Source organism: Siniperca chuatsi, linkage group LG12 (genome assembly GCF_020085105.1).
Source record: "Siniperca chuatsi isolate FFG_IHB_CAS linkage group LG12, ASM2008510v1, whole genome shotgun sequence".
Classification (NCBI taxonomy): domain Eukaryota; kingdom Metazoa; phylum Chordata; class Actinopteri; order Centrarchiformes; family Sinipercidae; genus Siniperca; species Siniperca chuatsi.
This window is the reverse complement of record NC_058053.1, coordinates 10,086,439-10,109,140: the sequence shown is the minus strand read 5'-3', so window position 1 is coordinate 10,109,140 and position 22,702 is coordinate 10,086,439. Positions and strand designations below refer to the sequence as shown.

At 39.0% G+C, this 22,702-nt stretch overlaps 1 protein-coding gene across 1 annotated transcript in view; it reads left to right on the top strand.

Annotated features, from left to right (window-relative positions):
* epha6 (eph receptor A6) overlaps nt 1–22,702 on the top strand; it is a 166,368-nt gene that overhangs the window by 139,911 nt on the left and 3,755 nt on the right. Inside the window, exons 9-14 of the mRNA XM_044217017.1 lie at nt 7,750–7,820; nt 10,289–10,414; nt 10,949–11,134; nt 17,006–17,067; nt 17,652–17,861; nt 20,036–20,185. Coding sequence (XP_044072952.1) covers nt 7,750–7,820; nt 10,289–10,414; nt 10,949–11,134; nt 17,006–17,067; nt 17,652–17,861; nt 20,036–20,185 — 805 coding nt within the window. The remainder of the gene's footprint in view (nt 1–7,749; nt 7,821–10,288; nt 10,415–10,948; nt 11,135–17,005; nt 17,068–17,651; nt 17,862–20,035; nt 20,186–22,702) is intronic.

The following is a 22,702-nucleotide window of genomic DNA, read 5'->3' as shown; positions in this document are numbered from 1 at the left end:
CACTGCAACTCTTTTATCATTTTCTTTATATTTTCTTTAATCCTTGCTTTCTTCTATGCCCTCTGTAGCCTCTGCAGCTAAGAGGGGTGACATGGTGAGGTGACTGTGAGGGATGTTAGGGCAAGAAAGGAGTGGTTTGAATTACACTGATGCTTTGATTAGGGCTCTGGGCAATGTTGTTTCACTGAGGTGAATGTGTATGTGTGGGTGTGTAAAGTGCTTGTGAATATGTACTGTAACAATGCTCAACAGACCAGAGAGCAGTGGAAGAAGCCAAGGTCTTTGTATATGATAACTGTCTGTGTGTGCAGCCTCTTTTCATCATGAAAACCAGTGAGACAGAGGGATAGGCGGATAAAGGGGATCAGAGGATAGGACTGGAAAAGACTGATAAAGGCACATGCCACCATTTCTTTAATGAACAGCTTGACCCCATCAGCAGAGGTCAACAGTAGCTTTCCAAATCCCCTTCTTGTCCTCTCTGCCAGTGTTACCCGCCATGTTATCTGCTCTGTCTATCAGTGTCCAGGATCCTACAGACTTCACTTAGCCAAAGCCCAATCTGGCAACCTGCGGCTCGTAGCCCTCTGACACCTGCTCTAATCTGGCAACCTGGATTATGTTAAGTCTTCAAAGAGGAGGAGGCTCGCATGTGATCACATGAACCTCACACACAAGCAAGCGCTTACACGCACTTTCTCCATTAGTGCAATGTGGGCATTTTCACTTCTTATTCCATCACAGCCTGCATTATCGCATCATTTAGCCACTTTATTTGGCCATACAGTACTCTCTACTAATCTGGGGAGGTTGTTTTTGTTGATTAGAACAGTTACTGAGGCAGCACCCTTGCTTCACATCACATTTGAGACAGAGGGAGTTTATTCTCTAAGAAAATCAGAAATCCCCTGCACAATTCATGTGGATCCTGATCAAACAAAAGAATCAAACATGAAGAGAAGATATCAAAAACTCGGCTCTGGACTAACTTTAAACTTCTTGGTATTTATTTAAAGTTGCACTAATCAATAATTTTATAGGAACTGAAATGACTGTGTAATGTGAAACCCACTGCAACTGCTCACCACCAAACCGTAGACAGACAACGTTAGCGACTAGCTGGTGAACATAGTGGAGCATTTAGCAGCTAGAGAGCCAGATATTTCCCTCAGGAGTTGGTAGAGACCAAAACAGAGCTCATCAAGTGGACGCAAACATAACTCCAAATGAATGTTAATGTTGCTCTGGGTCTGCTGGCTGTGTAAATAGCCAGTTGTTTGCTAACAGGTAACACCAACTTTATAAGGTGATAATATGTCAACGTTATGTTTACAGCAATTAGGAGAACAGATCACAGGTGTGATATAGGGGTCCTGCATACATTATTATGTAGTAAAAGAGAATAACATTCACACTTTACACATAGTCTGACACTTTAAAAATTACAATAACTATACAGTTATATTCAAAACCTCAAAAATAGATCAAATAAACATGTAATTCAGTGGCTCACTAAATGCTGGGTCACATTTCAGTCAGGTTTTAGCGACCTACATAGCACAGAAACTGCCCTCCTCAAGGTAACCAATGAGCTCCTTTTAGCAGCCGACAGGGGAGAGAGGGTCATTTTAATTCTTTTAGACCTAAGTGCAGCTTTTGACACAGTAGAGAATCAGAATCAGAAATCAGAATCAGAAATACTTTATTGATTCCCGAGGAGAAACTCTTTTGGTACAGCAGCTCACCTTTACGTCAGTGCACACAGGAATAAAAGTACTAAGCAAAAAAATATAATACACTATAATACAGGTCAGAAAATAAATTAAGTACCAAGTGGGTATAAGTATAAAATAAAATAAGTGTGAAGTACCAAGTGGGTTTACCGGTTGATGATAATAATACGGTATAAGATAATAGTGCATGAACTTAAGCAAGTTAAGTGTAGCTTATTAAGGTTATAATGAGATGGAGGATATTGCACAGCAGTAAATGCCATTTTAATTGGCCATCTTATCATGATCTTGTCTCATTTGTTATATTGCCCTCTGGATGTCCTGTTTCTGCTATGCCTTGTCTGTCAAAGCACTTTGTAAACTCTGTTTTCAAAGGTGCTATATAAATAAAGTTATTATTATTTTTCCCCACCATTGAAGGTGCAGTAATTACATTTAGTCACCAGGGGACAGAGAAACTTTGAGACAAGTCACCAACAAACTGTGTCTCCAGCCTAAGTTGTTGTGGCTAACTTGTTAGCAAACAACTGCGTACTTACATATGCAACTGACACGGACCAACATTATCACTGATTTACAGTAGTGTGTCTGCCCAGCTGACAAATGTAAGTCCAATATTCGTTTTCATTGTAGTTCTGTGTTGGTCTCATCCTTCTTCTGAGATAAATATTTGGGTAGCTTGCTAAAACTGTACTTCCTGCAAGTCTCTACTGGTTACCAATGTCTTTTGGTTTGCCTGTGTATTGTTTTGAGGCCAGTTGTATAATTTCTTTTTATCAAAGAGCTTCCTGGCTTGTGTGCAGTGTTATTATTCGCTGTCTTTGTTATGTGTAGATTAGATTGTGATCAGAGTTTAGAGATGGAACAACAAGTGCACTAAAGAAAAAAACAGGCCTTTCATTTTTTTAATTATATATTAAAGTGTACTATTCCAAAGTGAGTGAAATGTGTATCTTCCTAAAAAGACAAAACCGACAAAATTGTAAATGGTTCTTCATGTTTTGTGTTGATTGCTTGCTCGTCATTGTTTTGAGAGAAAAGGTCCAGTTGGAAATGGGAATATGGCATTTTGTTGATTGTACTTTTGTGTAGAAATTACAACATATTTTTGTTGTACTACAGTATAGGTACTCTTTGTAGGGACTATACGGTAAATACTTCCTTCTGTGTTGAGAATAGAGTCTCTTTCAATTCTGTCCATATACTGAAATTGCCAATTTTCCTATCACTTTAATAGAAGTGTGTAGTTTAAATTTGTACCACAGCTTTAGTCCCCCTTAGTTGGTGCTTAGAACTGAGTCAATTGAGGACTATAATGATCTTGCAGTACTGACATCCTTACACCACGTCTACTTCAGCAGTAGCAGACACACATACAGATGTCTGCACTTTGATTGTTTTTACTGTATATACTGTATATAATTACTGTGTATATTAATGTTTCTCTTCTGTTGCCTTTTCTTCTATTGTTATTTTAATATTGAAATTAATAATATTGAAAGTAAAAGTTAATAGTAACATTTCATGTTGGTAATATTTATATGTTAGGCCTGAACCAGACCCAAAGCCAGCAGTAAAATGTGTCAATACCGTTGTGTCCAGTGGGACTCAGGCCAAGATGCAGACCTCTGTCCCTCAGCTCTGCCAGCTTCATCTCCAGGAGGGAGATAGCATCTTTCATCTGGACCACAGTGGGTGTGGAGGCACAGGGCTCGGGGGGAGGTGGACTTGTCTGGGGCATCGACAGTGAAGAGAGGACTCTCTTCTGAAGTGACTGTGTGACTACGAGAGATCTCTGTTTCTGTCTCTGCTCTGTCTCTGTTGGGGGTTTGGTTCAAGCCTCTGGGCTCTGCTCTTCCACTGCTTGCTGTCACTCCTTTAAAGTTTATTTTTGACATGCACTTCATCGCGGAAATGTGATGGAAACTGTGCATGTCTGTGAATATACACCCACAAAAGAAACACTTTTAAGTAAAAATAATGATGGCAAGCTGTCCAGGTAGGACCTAACATTCCTGTAACACGTCCAACACAAAAGCTAAATTCTGAATTAAATGGTGTTACATTAACAGACAGGCCACAGAAGCACAAGGGTGAATACACATATTAAAAGCATGCCCTGTTCCACCTTCTTAAGAGCACTGTAATATTAATATCACTAAATTAGCATCTCTTATGCACAGAGCCACTTTTAAGTAGCTGAGGGGATTCTTTACATTTCTAAAAAATGTGTTCTAATTTTGTTTGTTTGTTTTCCATTGCGGGGGGGAATGCATCAGCCTTCATCCGAGCAAACTGCCGACAGCTGCAAAAAAAAACGCTTTACATTCAGCATGTGAGCAAATAGGAATTGAGTCACAACCTCAGGTTTTGTCATTTTTAAGTATCCTTGTGTGCTGGGGGACTGTATGGAAACAGGCATCAGAATTCTATATTCTATCTAATAAATGATGAAATATGAGAACATTTATTAGGGGATCCACTAGTGAGAAGTAGGAGCGGGCGTCCCTCGTGCACACGGTCATTAATTAAGCCCTCTACAGCAAAATAAGTTTTAAAATTCATCAGTGAAGCAGCCTGTGAGAGAACTCGGAGCACCTTCCTTCCTTCATATCATTATTTTCCATCTCACTGCTCTTCTCCAGCAGTCCCACCTCTATACCTCTCACGCACCATGTACCAAATATTTCGTGAGCATTGCAGGTTCACTATGTAACAGTCTTGTCATGTTTGAATGTAGCCATTAGCAAACATTTAGGTAACGGTCAACCACGTTTGAATGACAAAAAGCCATTACTTGAACAGCGGGCCAGATGTTTGACTTAAAGTGTGAGTTTGCTCAAATTATTCTTAAAAATATATTCTCCGTCTTACCATGAGTGATATCTAACCATGCAGATAGCTTTTATGTATTTACGTATTAATTTAATCATAAATGTTAGTGAGGTTTAGAGCCTCTGAGAATTCACTCGTATTGTATCAGAATTAAAAACTTTATTTTAGTTGTAGCTTAGTGTTAGTGCTTGTGTGACTGTGAAAAAAACTGTAGATCAATTTGAAAGTGTTAAAAGGTTCCAATCTTGTGTGTTGTTTTTTTATCAGTGAGGTGACCCTTTTCAAATTGTGCCTTAATGTTCATAATGATGTTCTAATCTCACCATGAAAAGGCCATTTCAGGAATTAAAACTGTGAAAATCACAGACCACAGGTCTAAATTCTAATTTAGTTGCTGCTTTAATGTTTAATGATGGTAATTTTTGTTGATGCTTTAAATTGTTTGAAAAAGAACGGTCTGCTAATGGACCCAAATTCATTTTGTAGCAGCAAAACCATAGGTGTGACTGCTGAGAGACTAATGATTTCTGCCTGTTACTAGACTCATTCATGAAAGTAGTTCTGAGGGTCCAAACATGGGATTTCATCTGAGATGACAATTTCATGCAACTCATTCTATTCACTATTATTTTACTGCAGCTGCAACCAAGATGTTATACTTAACTTCCTCAATACAATACAGTCTGTGCCTCATGTACCAAGGCTGAGTCCTTAACACAGCGTCTCGGGTTCGAATCCAGCCCGCAGCCCTTTGCTGCATGTCATCCCCCCTCTCTCTGCTCCTTCCCTGTCTATCTTCAGCTGCACTATCAAAATAAAGGCAAAAAGAACCCCCCCAAAGAAAATTACAATACAGCTGACTCACTCCTCTATCTCTTAGTGTTAACAAAAACGAAACATAATAAGCTTTACAAAGGCCAAAATAAACAACAAAACTTTCAGATTTTGCGGCACTGAATGTATTTTATGTTGTCATATTTATAAAATACAGTTTATAGCCCCTTTACATTGCATTGGAGAATATATCCTGATCATCGGTTCAAACGCTTACAATGTCCTATGTTTACAATACTCTGACAAGCAACCTTTGACGTTCGTAAGAGTAATTATAGGCGTGTTTCCATCCACCTGTTTTTATGTACATTTTTAATTTTCACATAAAAAAACCTGAGTGGAAACACTGAAAAATGTTGCAAAAATGTTGTTACACTTGGCTGAGGTGAAAATGTTGATTTATCGATAAAAGCAAAATGCGACAGTGTAATGGACACAGACTTAGCGACGTACATGAAGCATGTGACTTAAGCATCCACTGAAGCTTCCTCTCCACCGTTTAAGGTTTTACTGGCGCTCATTTATTTACATCATCTTGTTGCAAGCTCTTCTTCTGCAATGGCTTAATGGGAAACGACTGGAAATTTAGCACCACCAGCTGTTTATCTCAATGAACCAACTCCATATAATCGCATAACAATAGTGGATTCATTTGCATCTGCTTTTGCAGATTTTCTCAAAATTTATTTAAGTTAAAATTTGCATTACATTTGGATGGAAACCTGGCTGCTGTCCTCTTTAAGTAGCAAATACGCAAGTAGTAGTTGTAGTAGTACTTGTTGGTGTATCAGCATTTATCTGTGTCTGTAACACTATGTGAGGGTAAAACAAAGTTTGATCAAATTTGCTCAGCATGGAAGCAAAGTAGGCAATGCATTAAATACTAATTAAATTAAATAGTAACAGTAATGAATAAATTAATGACGTGGCTTGACATGATGAGTCTCTTTCTGTAGAAAATTGGTAATTAAAAAATGGCACCAGAAGATTTTTTTTTAGATGAGATGAGATTCCAGGATTTCCAGAAATGTGTTGAGTGTAAACATATTCTTGTTTTCAGCAAAGAATAACAACTTTGGATTCTGGTTGTGTGTGTGATCCTGACAGAGTACTTTGTGTTTTCTTCACTTTTTATTTTCGGAGTAACATCCAAGCATCTATTTGGATAAATTCTTCTGTGGTCTTTTGCAGATGCTGTCATCTAATCTCTCAGCTTTTCAGAGTTTCTTGGCAGCGGCTTTTTTTATCAGTCGTTGGCTGTCTCTTGGTCTCTCAGTGCCCAGATAAACTCTCACACAAACACACACTCACAGACATAGAAGGAAGATGAGGGAGGTTTTGCATTTGTGGATGTAAGTGTACTTACCTTCTATGGTATTGTGTTGAGAAAAAAAAAAACATTTCATTCTCTCTGTGAAAGAGTCTTCATTTTCTCAAGAATTTTGAATCTGTGTGTTTATGTGTATGCTTCTGAATCACATCACCTCCATCTTCATTACTTAATCTGTAAACCATGTCTTCCAAGGCCAGACTCTTACTGCCTGCCAACATCTTTCTTCAAATGATAAGTTCCAATGATTAGTCAACCTCGCAATATTGTTTTGTTGTATTCTGTTTCATTTTCGGTGGTATGTCTCATTTCTGTGGTGTTTGATCCTGTTCAGTGCAGGATTTTTACCAGAAATGTTAATGTTCATGTACTGGTTATGGATCTGCGTTTCTATGAAAATGTCATGGATTGTAACTTTAATCGACTAATTAGCCCCTGAGATGTTACTATACTTCCTTCTCCGTCTACTCTTACCATCTAGTTTTTTAAATGGCTTGCTTGTTCTTCTCTCTTCCTCCCAGGTTTTTTTTGTTTTTTTTTGCCGTATTGTTCCCCTCTCAGCAACCTCCCATACTGTAGCTCCCTTATGAGCTTTTCTCAACATTTTTCATGGAACTATTCATGTAAACCTAAGGTGCCTCTAGTGCTTCAAACAAGCATGTCTTTGATGTGATCACCTGCATCATTGTGCATGTGTGTCTGTCTGTGGTGCAAAAGTGTGAAGAGAAACACAAAGACAAGAATCACACACAACACACTGGGGGCTGTATTTAATCTGGCTTTCCTGTAGAACACACAGAACTTTATGACCCGTATTATTGCCATGTCAAGCTGTTTACACAAGATGCTGGAATTAGAGGCCAGCAAGTGTATTATGTAACTGGTGGTTGTCTTAATTAGACCAGGATTTGACATTCTCTGAAAATTGTGTAATTCCTCATGATCTGGTTTAAAGCACTTATCACACATTTGAGGAAAATCCCTTTAACTCTGTCCATCAATCTGTATGTTTTCCAGGTGTCAGTGGTACTTTAAGGCCAAGATGACTTCAGAGGAGAAAAGAAGGACCAGTTATCAGAATGGACATGGTAAATCAATCAGTCTACCTCTCACTTTTGGATTTTTTCTCCTCTCACTGTGTCCCTAATTTTTGTGTTTTCACAGATTTCACATAGCAAAAAAATTGAGTCAAGAATAATGAATTTCCATATATATGGTAATGATGGTAGGGGGAGGTCTTCTAAGTCTTGTCATCTGTTTTACACTTTACATGATGTTAGTGTTTAAAATTACTTTAGCCAGAATGCCCAACCATTTGGTGAGAAAGTGCCAGGTTTTATTTTCTGGTGTGTCTTTGCCAGTAAGCAAGTAAAGAAACAAGAAGCGAGGGATTCTGTGAGCCACAGTTAGCAACTAGCAGGCTAGCCACCAGCTCTTCTCTTTGCATTCGACACACACAGTGTCCTGCTGTATGGATCATTTCCCATGGATTTCTGTATATGCCTATGCATATTTGAATTTTGCACGGGAATGACAGTCCCCACCACAAGCTGTTGCAAAGACATTGACTTGGTTACAAATGCTAGCAAGAAAAGAAGTAGTTAATGTGGTATTTATACGATAGTTTCAGGAATGTCAAACTTGTCAAAAGAGCAAAAATCTTTAAACCACCATGCTCCTTCATATTTCTGTCTCTCTTTCCTCTTCCTCCTTTCTCATGTCTAGCACTCTCCCCTCAGGTTTCATTTGATGTTCTACATGAGGCTTTTCTTTTCTTTTTTGTCTAATCTGGTTACATAGATGCATCCCTGAGATGTCTGCTTCTGCACTCCTGTACCTTTCTGTCTCTTTTGTCTTTTGTTTTTTAATATCCAACTTTTCATTCCTGACTTGAAAAAAACAAATTGAAATGAGAGCTGTAAAGTGAAAAAAGAATGATGTTTGAAAAGTGAGCAGAAAGTCGAAGATTGGGGCGAGACAAGGGAAAATTGCAAGAGGAGAAATAGAGAGGAGAGAGAAAAATGAGGATGAGGGCATCCAGGTTGAAAGTTAGAGGAAGAGCGGAGAGGACAAAGAGAAATGAGGTTTAAGGGGACAGACAGAAACAGATGGAAAACGGTAAGAGAAGAAATATACATCAAATTAGTTTTTGAAGGCGGCTAACAAGATGCCACATTCAAGATTAAAACACACACCTTATAAGCCAGTGTGTGTATGCTCACTCCTAAAGTCAAAACCCTGTATCTCCTGTGTCTTGTCTCAGGTCTCAGCCCTGAGTGTGATGTTGAGCAGAAGCTTTGAGAGAACAGGGCCCTTAGGGTTTTGCTGGTGTGTGTGTGTGTGTGTGTGTGTGTGTCCACCACAAACAGACACACACACACACACAAACACAGAGAGAGAGACACAGTCAGAGTCAGAGTCAGAGCCAGAACAGCAGCAGGCTGTTAAAGATTCACCGACTTGCTCATAGACACTTCAACACAATAGAGTGGACACTTGCTTAAAGCAGGGGCTAATACCTCGCTCCGGTTAAAAAACGGGCTCAGTGTGCTGCCCCGCTGCCTCAGAGGAGGAGAACCAAGCTATCAGTGTGTGTGTTTTGGTATATGTGTGCATCGTGTAATTGCCTCCCAGCTCATAATCAATAGTAGTGGAGAAATGTGTCTCTACATGTCTAGAACCTTTTGTCTAAAGAGAGACCAGATCATTGCTGTGCTGGTTTATGTAAAATCTCGAGATACACTGTTGATACTGTATGAAAAAAACAGTATAAAAAGAAATACATAGAAATGTTGTTTTAATGTCTATTTCTCCTGTATATATTATATATTATATCTAAGATGTACAGTGTGGACCACTGTAGGCATTTTGTGATTGTGTTTACTCTATAGGTGACAGCTCAAGCACTCAGTATAGATGTAGACAGGAAAGTATGGAGAGAGAGAGGAGTATGGCATGTAACAAAAGTCAAAGAGTTGAACCGGGGTCATTGCAGTAATATGGTTTGTGTCTTACATTGAGGTATATGAAGACACATTTTTAAAAGAAGCTGGCCAATTCAAACATTTGTCAATTTCTCATTCGCTTTCTATTTTAACGTCTCTGCTCACTTGCTAGCTAGTTTTCACGCACCCTCAGTTACAACATGAGGATGTCATGGTGTTGCAACTTATTCAGGTTGGTGTGAGGTGTGAGGCTTATTGTAGCTGGTAGTTTCTTGGTTATATCAATACACTAAACATCAACCTCACATTCATTTGTTTTCCTATGTGTGTGTTTATTTTCCACAATCTTTCCACGCTACCCCTGGTAAATGCTGATGTACCCTCCCCTACCCCCCCACAAATCCCCCCCGCCCCCTGGTTGGGTAGCAGCAGCAGCAGTAGTAGAAATAGTGGCGGTGGTGGTAAAAGCTGTAGCAGTAAAAAGTTTTATACACTGATTTGAATTAAAAATGTGTGTCAATCTTAAAAAATGGTCATCAAAATTTAGCTAATTTTACCTTTTCACCACACTCCAACTCATTGTCTCTGTATCTTTCTCTCTGTCCCCACAGTCCCTTTCCCAGGAATAAAGACCTATGTGGACCCTGATACATATGAAGACCCTGCGCAGGCCGTCCACGAGTTCACCAAGGAGATCGACCCGCCCAGGATCCGCATCGAGAGGGTGATCGGAGCCGGTATACACACACACAGAGACAGGCCTACACACACAGTTACACACTCGTGTAACACACTTGTGTCTCACTGATTCCTTTCGCCTGTGGGTGGAAGAGGATCATTTCATGTTGGTTAGAATTACAATAGCTTTAAATGCGTCATAGGAGATGATCTGTTTTCATTCCACACATATAATTGCCGTGAACCCCCTCTACTCCACTGTACACAGTAAAGAGGACGCCTTTTTCCATTTCCCACTGTCTCACTCTCATTTTCTCCGCACAAACTGTAGGAATATTAAAGCTTTAACAGGTTTATAGAACAAAAGAAAGTGTAAGAATAGATTCAAGGCTTTTTTTAGAAGGTGAAAGAGAGAACTTCATGAAGTTTAAATAATCAGTAAAGAGGCAATAATGCTGGAGTTTAGCTGGGAACTGCAACACTGCCCCCAGGTGGCATACTGTGCTGCCTGCTGATGGTGTGGAGTTTAGTGATTGACTCCTTACTGTGTGTGTGTGTGTGTGTATGTGTGTGTGTATGTGTGTGTGCTTTAGGTGAGTTTGGCGAGGTGTGCAGCGGTCGCCTGAGAACACCGGGGAAGAAGGAGATCGCCGTGGCAATAAAGACACTGAAAGGCGGGTATGTTGAGCGCCAGAGGCGGGACTTCCTGCGCGAGGCGTCAATCATGGGCCAGTTTGACCACCCCAACATCATCAGGCTGGAGGGCGTGGTCACCAAAAGTAAGTAGGATTATGGGTGGTATAATTTTATTTAGTTTGGAGATGCAATAAGATTTCATCCTTGTCACCAGTACATTCCCTGCAGCACTTAGTTATGCACAGTAACTGCTAATGTCCTATAAGTTACCACCACTGATGAAACAAAGCTATTTTTAACTTTCCTATGGGTCTGACTCCATTTTTAATATTTGGTTTCACAGGAAAAAAAATGTCAATATGTGGCTATAAGGCTACGCTTATGCTGGCCAGAAAAATCCAGTCTTTAAGTGCTAAATACAGATCATTTCAGTCACAATGTAGTTATAAACATGAGAAACAACAACTGTCACTCAATCACAATTTCATGTAGTCACTGCCATATGTGTGGTGCATTTTCCCATGTTGATAAAAACAATGTGTTTGCAACTCAGTCACTATCTTTCTATTAAAAATACTGCACTCACATTAAGCACTTTGCTTGAAAGCAAAAGAAAAGAGCATTTAAAATTGTCATTTCTTTACCCATCACACTGTTTACCACAGTCTGATGGATACATTTATGCCTTGTTTGAATGGTAAATTGCAGTAAAAACACAAGGTTGCAGCAGTCTCATCTTGAAGTATGGAATAACTATCACTGTCACTGTGTTTCTTCTTGGTATTTACAAGATTAGTGAACTGACTTGTGTTTGTGTCTCATGTAGAGTATACATTATCCTCTACATACCCATAGTGAGTGTGAGCGTGTGTGTGCGTCGTCATGTAAATTCTAATGCCCCATTTTTTGTGCAAGAATATGCTTTATCTACAAAAGGTGTGTGTGTGAGTGTGGACTTGTTAACAAGCGCTGTTTTACGGGGCTCACCAAGCGCAACATATGGTTGTTTTTACAGGGGGTGTATAAACTGAGACATCGCTGTGAATATAAATGTGTCCCCTGAAGACTTTCAACCCCTCCCTCAATGTAGATAGAGGACACTCCTCAGCTATGACCCTGCTGACAAGGATTCACCTGATAAGGGTCTTTAAAGGCCGATACTGTCATTAGTGCATTAAAACTGCTGAATGCTGATATTTTGCACCGATAGATTTAACTGTAGTTTTTATAGTCTAGCATCTCTGAAGCTGTTGAGTGAAAAAATCCTTCCGCACAACACTGAGATGATTTCTCTGGTAAGACATCTGATGATAAAAAAGAATAAAAACATTTTGAGTTGCTGTGGCCATGAAGGACTTTTCATCTCATCAGCTTTCTGGCTGCTCTGAATAGACATACAAAGGTCTGTTGAACTCCTCTTATAATTTTCCCTTGAGTAGTTTTGGAATTGAAATCCACTCTGAAAGGTAGTTTCACCCATATAGAAGACTTCTTAGGTAACACTTTATTTGAAGGTGAGTTCATAAGACTGACATGACACTGTCATAACCATGAAGGAGTCTTTATGAAGGTTTATGACTGTTGTCATTAAGTGTCATTCAGTCCAAAAGTTGATTGTTGTTTGAGATGTCTTTGTTATGACAACTTGACATTAATCAAGATAAAAATGTCTTTGTCATGAGAACTTGACATTAACTTAGACAAAAATGTCTTTGTTATGACAATTCAGTCAGCTAGTTAATAGCATGGCTAGCTTGCACGGTCTAACCATACTAATTAGCTAACAGCAGCTAACAGTTACAATTAGCATCAGTTAGCAGTTATATTAATAATAACAATAATGGATTACACACACACACACACACATACATATATATATATATATATATATATATATATATATATAAAACGTTAGCATTTTATCTTGATACCCACAGTGACAGTAATGTTACTTTAGCAACAAGTAAAGCTATCTGTCCATCAGGAAACTCCATAAATCACCTTGTTACTGTACTCTGTTGTCAACGGCCCTCATAACATTGCTGACATCTTTATGACAAGTCCAAATGGTTCCACTTTACTTGAGGTCAAGGGAATTATTCATGACACAGTTCTAATGGTCTCATGACAGTCGTCAAAACCAAGCACATATGACGGTATAATGTAATGTTAACACATAAAGCTAAATAGTTTCTTTAAGTTTGATAATTAGGCCTGCTATGGCATGTTTATGACAGGTTATGTTTTCTTAGCTAATGTCAAGTTGTCATAACAAAGACATCTCAAACAACGCCAGCTTTGCATTAAAAGTGACATAATTGACCGAATGACACTTAATGACAACAGTCATAAACTTCCATAAAGACTCCTTCATGTTCATGACAGGTGTCATGTCAGTCTTATGAACACATCTTCAATTACTGACTTCTTATAAGTAGTGTGTGAGAGTTTATTTTTCAACTTGAGAACAGTACTTTGACAAAAAACAAAGAAATGAATAACTCAAAGTCCACTTACTAGCTTTTTTCCTCATGGTCCTCCATGGGATGTGGTTGTTAAGCTTGTTATGAGTATGTTACGAGTATGCTTAAGTGTGGCTTGAGATTAACATGTTAGCACACTTTTTATAAAGTTACTTACAGCATATTACTATCAAAGTGTCAAGTGCCAGTAAAAAAAAAAACAGAACCACTGTATTGTTATTTAAGAATAATTATATTTTGTTGTACTAATTTTTGAATTTGTTGTTTTCACCACTTGATATCACATGAAAAGTAAAAGCATAAAAGCCTGAAATATATTCAGTAAATTGGATTGAATCTAACATAAGAAGAAAGTTTTACCAGGTTCTTAGTCATCTGCTTTTATAAGAGAGAAAGAGGGAGTTATCAGAGCAAACCATTTCACATGACTGCCTATCCAATGGTGCATGCACACACACAATACACTATACAAAATCATGCAAACACCATTTGTGCTTGGCAGGGGGGCATCATATAGAAAGACATTCATTATGAGTATCCTTTTTCTGTCTGCCTGCTTGTCTGTTTGTCTTTCACTCTGTACATCTGGTGTTGTTCTTCGGAGACTAATTATGGGGAGTATTGTGCTGTGACTGACTGCTATACCTGCTCTGAAGTAAAAGGTGACACTTTAGAATCTGGTAAACAGGTGCGTTTGTTTTTGTTCAGGCGCTGCACTGCACAACTATATATTGTATCCAAACATTGCTAATTAACTCAGGAAAGCCAAGCTTGATCAATTAATTTCCTGTCTATCCCTGCTGGATTGGTGTTGGGGGAAAGTATCTGCAAATTTAAGGGTATGATTATATTTTGCAGATTAAAATAAAAAAAAAAACATCATGTGCCTATTTGGTCTAAAGTAAGTAAGGCTCAGCGTATCCATCCATCCATATACCCACTGGGCCTTCTTTTCTCTGGTGACAGTAATGTAGGGTTAAGATCATCATTCCCGTGTTGATGATGTGCTTGATTTGGTTGGTTTTGATTATTTCAAATGTTAAAAGCATTCAAGCTGTTTAAAAATTAACATTAACAATATTCCTCGGTTTTACCTGAAGGTGCATCACTTTCAGAATGCCACAGTATACAGTTTTGTATCAGTTTTGTTCCTTAACTGCAAGAGATAACCTCAGCATCACTCAAAATGTAAAAATGCCCATTCCCTTCCAAAAAAAACCCATCGCACACTGTGCAACCAACGTTTATGAATGCGCACAACAGAAAGACTGTGCATTTTCTTGAGGAGCAATGTTTTCACCTGTGCCTGTTTAGCATTTGTTGTGAACCTCAGTGGAACATGCAGTCGGAGATGAATCCTTGGCAATCCAATGGAACAATTCAATTCTGGTGTCCAGATGACAGTCCCAGATTCTTCCCAAAAAAAAAAGTATAAAAAAGTGGTTTTGCTAAACCAACCTCTTTGTTCTCATCCTTAAAGCCATCCTTTTGTAAAAATAAAACATATTATTATCAAAGCATAAATCTCATCTTTGTGCGAAGAGTTTCTTCATTCGTAGTGCCACTCATTCATTCAGCTGAATACATAATATGACCATGACAGAAGCCTCGCTGAAGCTCACCTGCTGTCTGCTGTCTCTCTAATGAGATGCTGAGTCCCTTAAACACACCGCTAACAGGGGGTGAAGCGGTTGTGACAGATGTCATTTAGACTTGTTGTGACATTTCACAAGCTGTGTAACATCTCTTCATGGCTTTTGATTTGTGTCATTCAAAAACTCTATAAAGTGACACTGCTATTATGAACCACAAAACGTCCTGCATCTTAAAAAGCCATTCAGATGTATTAATGGAACCCTTTTACAAATCTTTGCATTGTTAAGTTAGAGAGTCCCACTCCATCTTCCATCATGTGATTTTTCACATTCCCATATGAGCTGTTGTTGAATGTGAGATCATGGTGTTACTTCACCACAGTAACACTTGTATTTCTATTTCCAGCAGTTCAGAATGGTTTACAGCTCACCAGCACATAAGCCTGGACAACTGCCTCCCAGCTGTAAACCAGTCAATCTGTAGCACTGTAGGGATCCTCTGTGGGGGAACAAAAACATTTGGAAAGAGAGTTTGTGCATGCACCTGTTTCTAACTAACGTCTTATGTCATACATGGACTGAATATTGAACAGGTCCCGTTCGGCAGGTTGGACATATTGAGATGGAATAGTTTTATGAATTGAGCGTCTTAACTCGATGCATCAATCAAATGCCGATGGTCTGTTTCCCCAACCCTCTCTTCCCTTTTATTTCCTCTCAGACTAGGAGTTGCACACACACACATATCTACGCACTGTGATTTTGTGATTTTGTCAGCCAGTGTTTACCAGAGCCTAATGTGTCACCTACATGACTCCAGATATTATCTTGTGGCTCATCAGAGGATCATTTTGGGACCAGTGTTCCTTAACTAATAGTTTGATGACCTACATGCAATAATTTATCATGCTGACCAGTCTTTGCTCGATGTGGTCCTATGATATCCGCATGCACAAGCAAGCTTAGATGCTTATATAATGAATGATTTAAGATGAAAAGACATTTGGAAATTAGGGTGTTTTGCTAATTAGTTGGCAAAAATGCTTTTTGTTGAAAATCACATCAGATTCATTCAGTATTATGCACATCGAATGTGATGGGTATAATCGCAGTTCTACACTGTTTTACAAAAGCCCTTAAACTGAGTTTATTTCTAAGGGACATTATTCGATTGTCACATGCAATCATTAATGTGTTTCAATATCACCAGTTTTTGTAGTGTTAATAATAACTGGTAATGTAATATTACTCAGTGAAGGGTTCATTTAGAGGTTTCACTGACAAATAATGGTGTCACTTTTAAAGGTCAATTGTAAATCTGTTGGATTTTAACACAAAACGCTGCCTAAGAGCATCTTGGATCAAAAAATATCAAACTCGATACTTACCTTTTAAAAACCTGTAAGAAAATCTAAGCACAGACAAAGATCCACTTACGAGCTTATGAGCTTTTAACTTTACCTCACAGTTTCTAATCGTTAACATGATCTGTGGATCGCATGATAGCATTGGTCATGCATTAGTCTCCACACACACACACACACACAGAGCACTAATTATTTGTTAAGTCCCTGCAAAGAGAAAAGCAGTGGATCCCTCTGAGGAGCAGACTGGCTTGGCTTTGTTTTTGTGTATTTTGGTCACAAATGTTCAAATGATCTCACAACTTTTAAGTGGCTTTGGATAAAAGCGTCAGCTAAATAAATGTAATGTGACTGATTTGACATTCTAAAAAGTGCAAACTGATTTTATATTCATTGGTTTAAGTGGCATACTGTACCTGCAACACTGTCTTTTTCCAGTTCTGTCAAGTTTCTTATGTCTCGTCTTCCACCCTCCACTGTAGACTGTCCTTAATAGCAAAATAAATCTGTTATAGAAAAGAAATCATCTTTGGAGGAAATAAGGAGTGTGTGTTGTGTTTGTGTGTTTGCAGGCAGGCCTGTGATGATTGTGGTGGAGTACATGGAAAATGGATCACTGGACTCGTTTCTGAGGGTGAGTGTTGGAGAATCAACCTCAAGTATGATTATGTCTGTTTCTGGCCTCAGGTGGTATTTTTGTGGGAAATAAACGCATGACAAAAATGCTGATATCAATGGAGGTTTGAAAAATACAAAGCCATAACATATCTACTGAAGGTCTTTGTCTTAGTCTGTAAAAACACACTACCTTTGCATGCTTTGCAGGCAGATAGCAAGATCACCCTTGGTCTTAGGTTAAGGATATTGCACATAGCTGGGGGCCAAGCATAGTAAAGTACTTTTAAGAGTTGTAAGAAAAACAGGCAGTTTAACTTTGTCTCTGTTTTGGCTCACAAGACGCTCAAATGGAAGCCATATTTACGGTAGCATACTGTCCTGTCAATAAACTGCCAGTCTAATTCTAATTCTATTGGCTTGTTGCTCCATTAATATATACATTATGTTTTTGTCAGTATTACTACTTTGTCTTTTTGTTTTTGCTATCCATCTTTATCGACCCTCCTTTTCTCTCTCATTATCGGTGCTTTGTCTCTGGTTTTTGCAATGGCTCCTCCACTGTCAGTTAATTTTTCTCATTATCCTGCTCTCCCCCGTCAGCATCATGATGGTCACTTCACTGTCATCCAGTTGGTTGGCATGCTGCGTGGCATCGCCTCGGGCATGAAGTATCTGTCAGACATGGGCTACGTTCACCGAGATCTGGCTGCTCGGAACATCCTGGTCAACAGCAATCTGGTGTGTAAAGTGTCAGACTTTGGTCTGTCCCGAGTCCTGGAGGACGACCCGGAGGCTGCTTACACCACAACGGTACACATGACACAACCTTCTAAAACCAAGAAGCTGCTACTAATTTAATCCAGGTTTTATCGAAGCGGAGTTAATCCTTTGGCACAACAGGGAAATACATCCTTATAGCACAGGTTCCAAACTGGGGTTAAATTAAATACATCCATTAATTTTGTGTAACCTGTGTGTGACATTTTGGGTCAGATATGATGGACATAATACCACTAGTTTTATTTAATACGTCATTTAAATGGGAAGCCATCAACCTGGCTGGATGGAGACTTTTAATATTAGTTACATAGATGCTGCTTTGTTTTGTTTGTTTTTTCACCCTGACAAGGATGCAGTTCTGAGGTAATTAATGCGTTATAGGTAATGAAATGGCCTCTAAAACCCTCCCCACAACAGTGACAACTTGACATGAGTCTACTTTCTCGGCTCAGAGCTTATTAGAAAAACTTTTTATTTGGGATTCAAGGGTAGAAGGCAGGGATGTTCCTGAACCCAAATACAATATTTGGCTAAATTTGTTCAGTATTTGCATTCAAAGACACCAAAGATAACTGTTGTCCTCCTTTTCTTAGAGGCATGTTTTAGCTCTACAAATATACTGATACAAGTAGAGACAGTGCTGAACATCTCTGAGAATGAACACTTCCCTGTGCCTCTTACTGCTGGAAATTGCTTTGAGAGGTTTTTATTACTTTTATTTGGGGGCTGCATTTGTGTTTAATGACAGGAAAGTTATTTAATTCAGTCTCTTGAAAAAGGCATCTGAAGGGGTCTTCTGAAGCCACAGATGGTTTCTTTAAAGATATAATATCTGCTGTCTTCATGCCGTTGGTCTTAAACTTTAGCAAAGAGAGTGAAGTAGTTAGTGTAGTGCTTGTTATATCGTTTCTCCTTGTTCCAGCAAACTATCTAGCTCTCAACAGCAGCATGGAGGGTGTCTCCAACCATAATAACTTTGTGTTTTACAATATGCCACCATGCAGATGGGATATCAGAACAATACATTGATTTAAAACACAATACATGTCAGATTTATAAATATTTACAGCACCACAACAGTAATAACAAGGATACAAGTTTTTCTCATTTCAGTCATATTCACTGGCAGTTGGCTGACTTCTCCTGTCCTGCTCATGGCTTTGTGAGAGAACCTCATTAGAAGTAGAGTTGGAAGTCTTGAACTATGAAAGGCACAGGAGTAGAGACCCAGAAAACAGCAACTCAATTTACAGTGATGTACTGCGAGTTTACAAGACACTTCCTACCAGATGTTCTGTCACTGATCCTCGCTGCATGACAGCATAACAAAAAACAGTAGTATTTCATTCATGAGCTGGCATCCACACACAGTCTCAACATCACACCAGTACTGAAACTGGAGACGAGACTCCTATGGACTTAACTTTGATTTTCTGCCAATGCCTGCTGTTGTATCTTATCATTTTTATTCTCAAAAGCAAGTTCAACATTTCCCCGGGAATATAAGTCTTGTCAGTGTGGAAAAGTCTATTTACAGACTGATGCTATGTCAGCTTGAGACATCAGCAAACTGATGCATCACTCTACTCCTACTTGATTAGCTGATGAAATTCGGATTTATTTATTTTTTTGCCTTCTCTCCTAAGGCCAGCGGAAGATGAAGTTGCCTTAGATAGCAAAAGCTAAACTTCAAAAAGCCCACAGTGACCTCCATTTCCTGGTTTGTATTGAGGTTCTTGTGTGAAGGGAATGCAGTGTTTATGGTTCCAAGTTTAACTTTCTGCTCCACAACACGGTGGTTGAAATCCACAGAAGGGAAGGGTGAGGAGGAAACTGGAGGTGATAAACAGAAATGGTGATAAACTCTGGTTTTAGGATTCAGAATAGGAGAGCACTTGGACAGCAGTATTTATGAACACATATAAGTGTGTGTTTTAAAAAGCGCTCAGCATGCACTTAAGCACGCTTTAACAGCTACTTTCTTCAGCCGCAACTGCTGTAAAGTAATGTTTGCAGGGCTGAGGCTACTGAGATGCTGCGATATACTTTGAATGATTTACCAGATGATGTACACGATACAGATTTTTACAATCAGTGGATGTCACTGAGGAGGGTTTGTCTGTCAGTTTTCAGGATGTGCTCGGTGTGCTGATACTTTGCTGATGTTTTCGTGTGTGTGTGTGTGTGTGTGTGTGTGTGAACAGGGTGGTAAGATCCCCATCCGATGGACGGCTCCTGAGGCCATCTCATACAGGAAATTTTCCTCAGCCAGTGACGCGTGGAGTTACGGCATCGTAATGTGGGAAGTGATGTCATATGGGGAGCGACCATACTGGGAGATGTCCAATCAGGATGTGAGTATTGACTTCATCCGCTTCTGCTGCCAAGTTTGTAAGTCTTAAACATAATGTACTGCATATTCAAGACACAGTCAGATTTGATGGAAGCTCGTACTAATTTTCTATCCATTCAACTATCCATTTTTGAGCCGATTATCCCGGTAAGGGTTGCGGTGGCAACAATAAATATTTAGGTATATGCTATTCAAAGCCCATAGTTGGTGGAATAATTGCATTTGAAATTTGAAATGAAATTTTTCGCTCAAGTTGAAACATTTCCAGCTCACGTCCTCAGTTCGCGTCACCCTGGGCGAACTTCCCTCCCACTCAAGTCTTTCCATTGAAACTCGCCTCGCGTTCTGTCTGAACACACCAAGACATCTTTAAAGAGCCATTCACCAAACTCTGTAAAATTAAAGTATTTAAAAGTCACTGCATTTTCCATTTTATATTGTATGTATATTTGATATCTGTATGTTATGGCCCAAAAAAATACTTTTCTAAACTGTCAGATATGTAATTCTAGATTTTAATTTTTTTTTTTAGCTATAAACAGTCAGTCTTATTGATATTTAGTAAAATATCAGAATCAGCCTTAAAAAATGCAACCTGTGTAATATGTGTGTAATTGTACAATATAAACTCCCAGAACTGTCTTGGCTACAATATATCCAATTTGTACTTACTACATCAGGCTCTGGCATACGATTCTACTGAAGGCAGTAACCATTTGCTACTGTAGGGTGACTATTGGGACATTGTACATCAATCATCCTCAGTGAGAAAAATTAGGACATACTGACTAAAACACTGGATGGACTTTATGACTTTATTTGGACTTATAATATAATCTTAAACAAATCCTGCACAAGCTCTTTGGACATATTTTACTGTCAAGTTTTTGTCTTTTTGGAAATATAAAGATACAGTTCCTGGCTAAGTTGGTTAACACAGCTGCATTCACTAACTCTCTGAGTGTATTGTGAACATGGAAACACTGCTGGTGTTTTGTACCTAACAAGGAATTAATAAAAAATAAGTATATTTTCACTTTAAGATTAACTGTTTCTGTAAGCGAGGCATCTCATTGATCATTCTTAGAGGATGGAAGAGACTTGTTCGTGTTGTTCCACAAATATTCCCCTTACAAGCCTGGTCCACACTACTACACACTTCAATATTGACTTCTCAATTCAAGTCCTGCTCCATTGAGTAATTCTTAGTTTATTTTCCATTACATCTGTTATTATATAATATATAATATAATTATTGCTCTTTAACCTGCTCCCTGACTGTTTTCTCACATCAAAAGCCTACATCTGAGAGAGAGAGGAGGGAAGGAACAGAAATGCTGGTGAGACTCACCAAAAGGATAAAAAAGATGAGTGAGAGGGAAAGAGCTGTAAAGGTCAGAGGTTCGGAGGACTTCGGTCCGGTAGAGGGGGAGTTTAAAGCTGTGGATTCAGTGTGGCTGAGCAACCCGCTGATCCCTGGGCTGTGGTCAGGAATTGGAGGGGCCATGGAGGAAGCAGATCCATCCCTCTCTCCGCTGAGTGTGAAAGCTCCACCGTAATCCCTTCAACCCCTTACACAAGACTCATACACATCTTTTCGCAGACACCCACACACACACACACATCCACTAAGGTCCCAGGGTTTGGGGAGGATTTGTGCTGTTTGGGAATTGCTTAGAAGTGCTTTCCAAGGCAAAAGGCCAGCCAAGCCACAAAACCAGCCAAACACTGTCTCATCCTGGTCAGCCACTTACCACAGCTCCCTACAAAGATACATGGATCTCTACTTTCCCATAGACTCACAGATATGATGTGGAGAGCTACAATATGAAGACTACAGAAATGCACACTATCAGCTCAGATGAGAAAGGAAATTACGTTTGTATGCGATACATGTTGGAATTGATTGAGAGTACAGATTAGGTTTGGGCACATGAATAAAATACAGAGTTCAAATTTATTTGTATTACACAGGAAATCAAACATCCAATAGAAGCTTATAAAAAGCATTAAATATGATGATACTTCCTGTTTTGACCTTTATTGCTCTGTTCATTTCATCAGTTATTTCTCTGATTCATGGTGTAGGATCAAGTAAGTAATCTGTGTATTTGCTGAAGGCTTACAATTGAACAGGCAGAGCTATTATTAATGTGTCTTAAAGCTGCTATAATAAATAAAATGTTTATTATAACACTGTGACTGACAATGTGTAAAGTGAAACGGGTCGCTCGTAGTGATGACCCTACAGAGAATTATCACCTGAATCTGCAGCTCCCCTCAGCTTTACGGAGCTTCATAGTGAGATTCTGCTCATTGTTTAGCTGTCCAGCCTTTACTGTTTTGGTTGACTCTCACGGCTCTCATTTATATCATATAATGCCAAACAATGCTATGTTATTCAGTGGGTTTACTGTGTTTGTCTGGTCTGCTGCAATCTGCAAGATCATAGAGAAACTGCAATTTGGCTTTTTAAACTGGTCATAAGTAAACTGGCTATGACATACCGTAAAGGTCT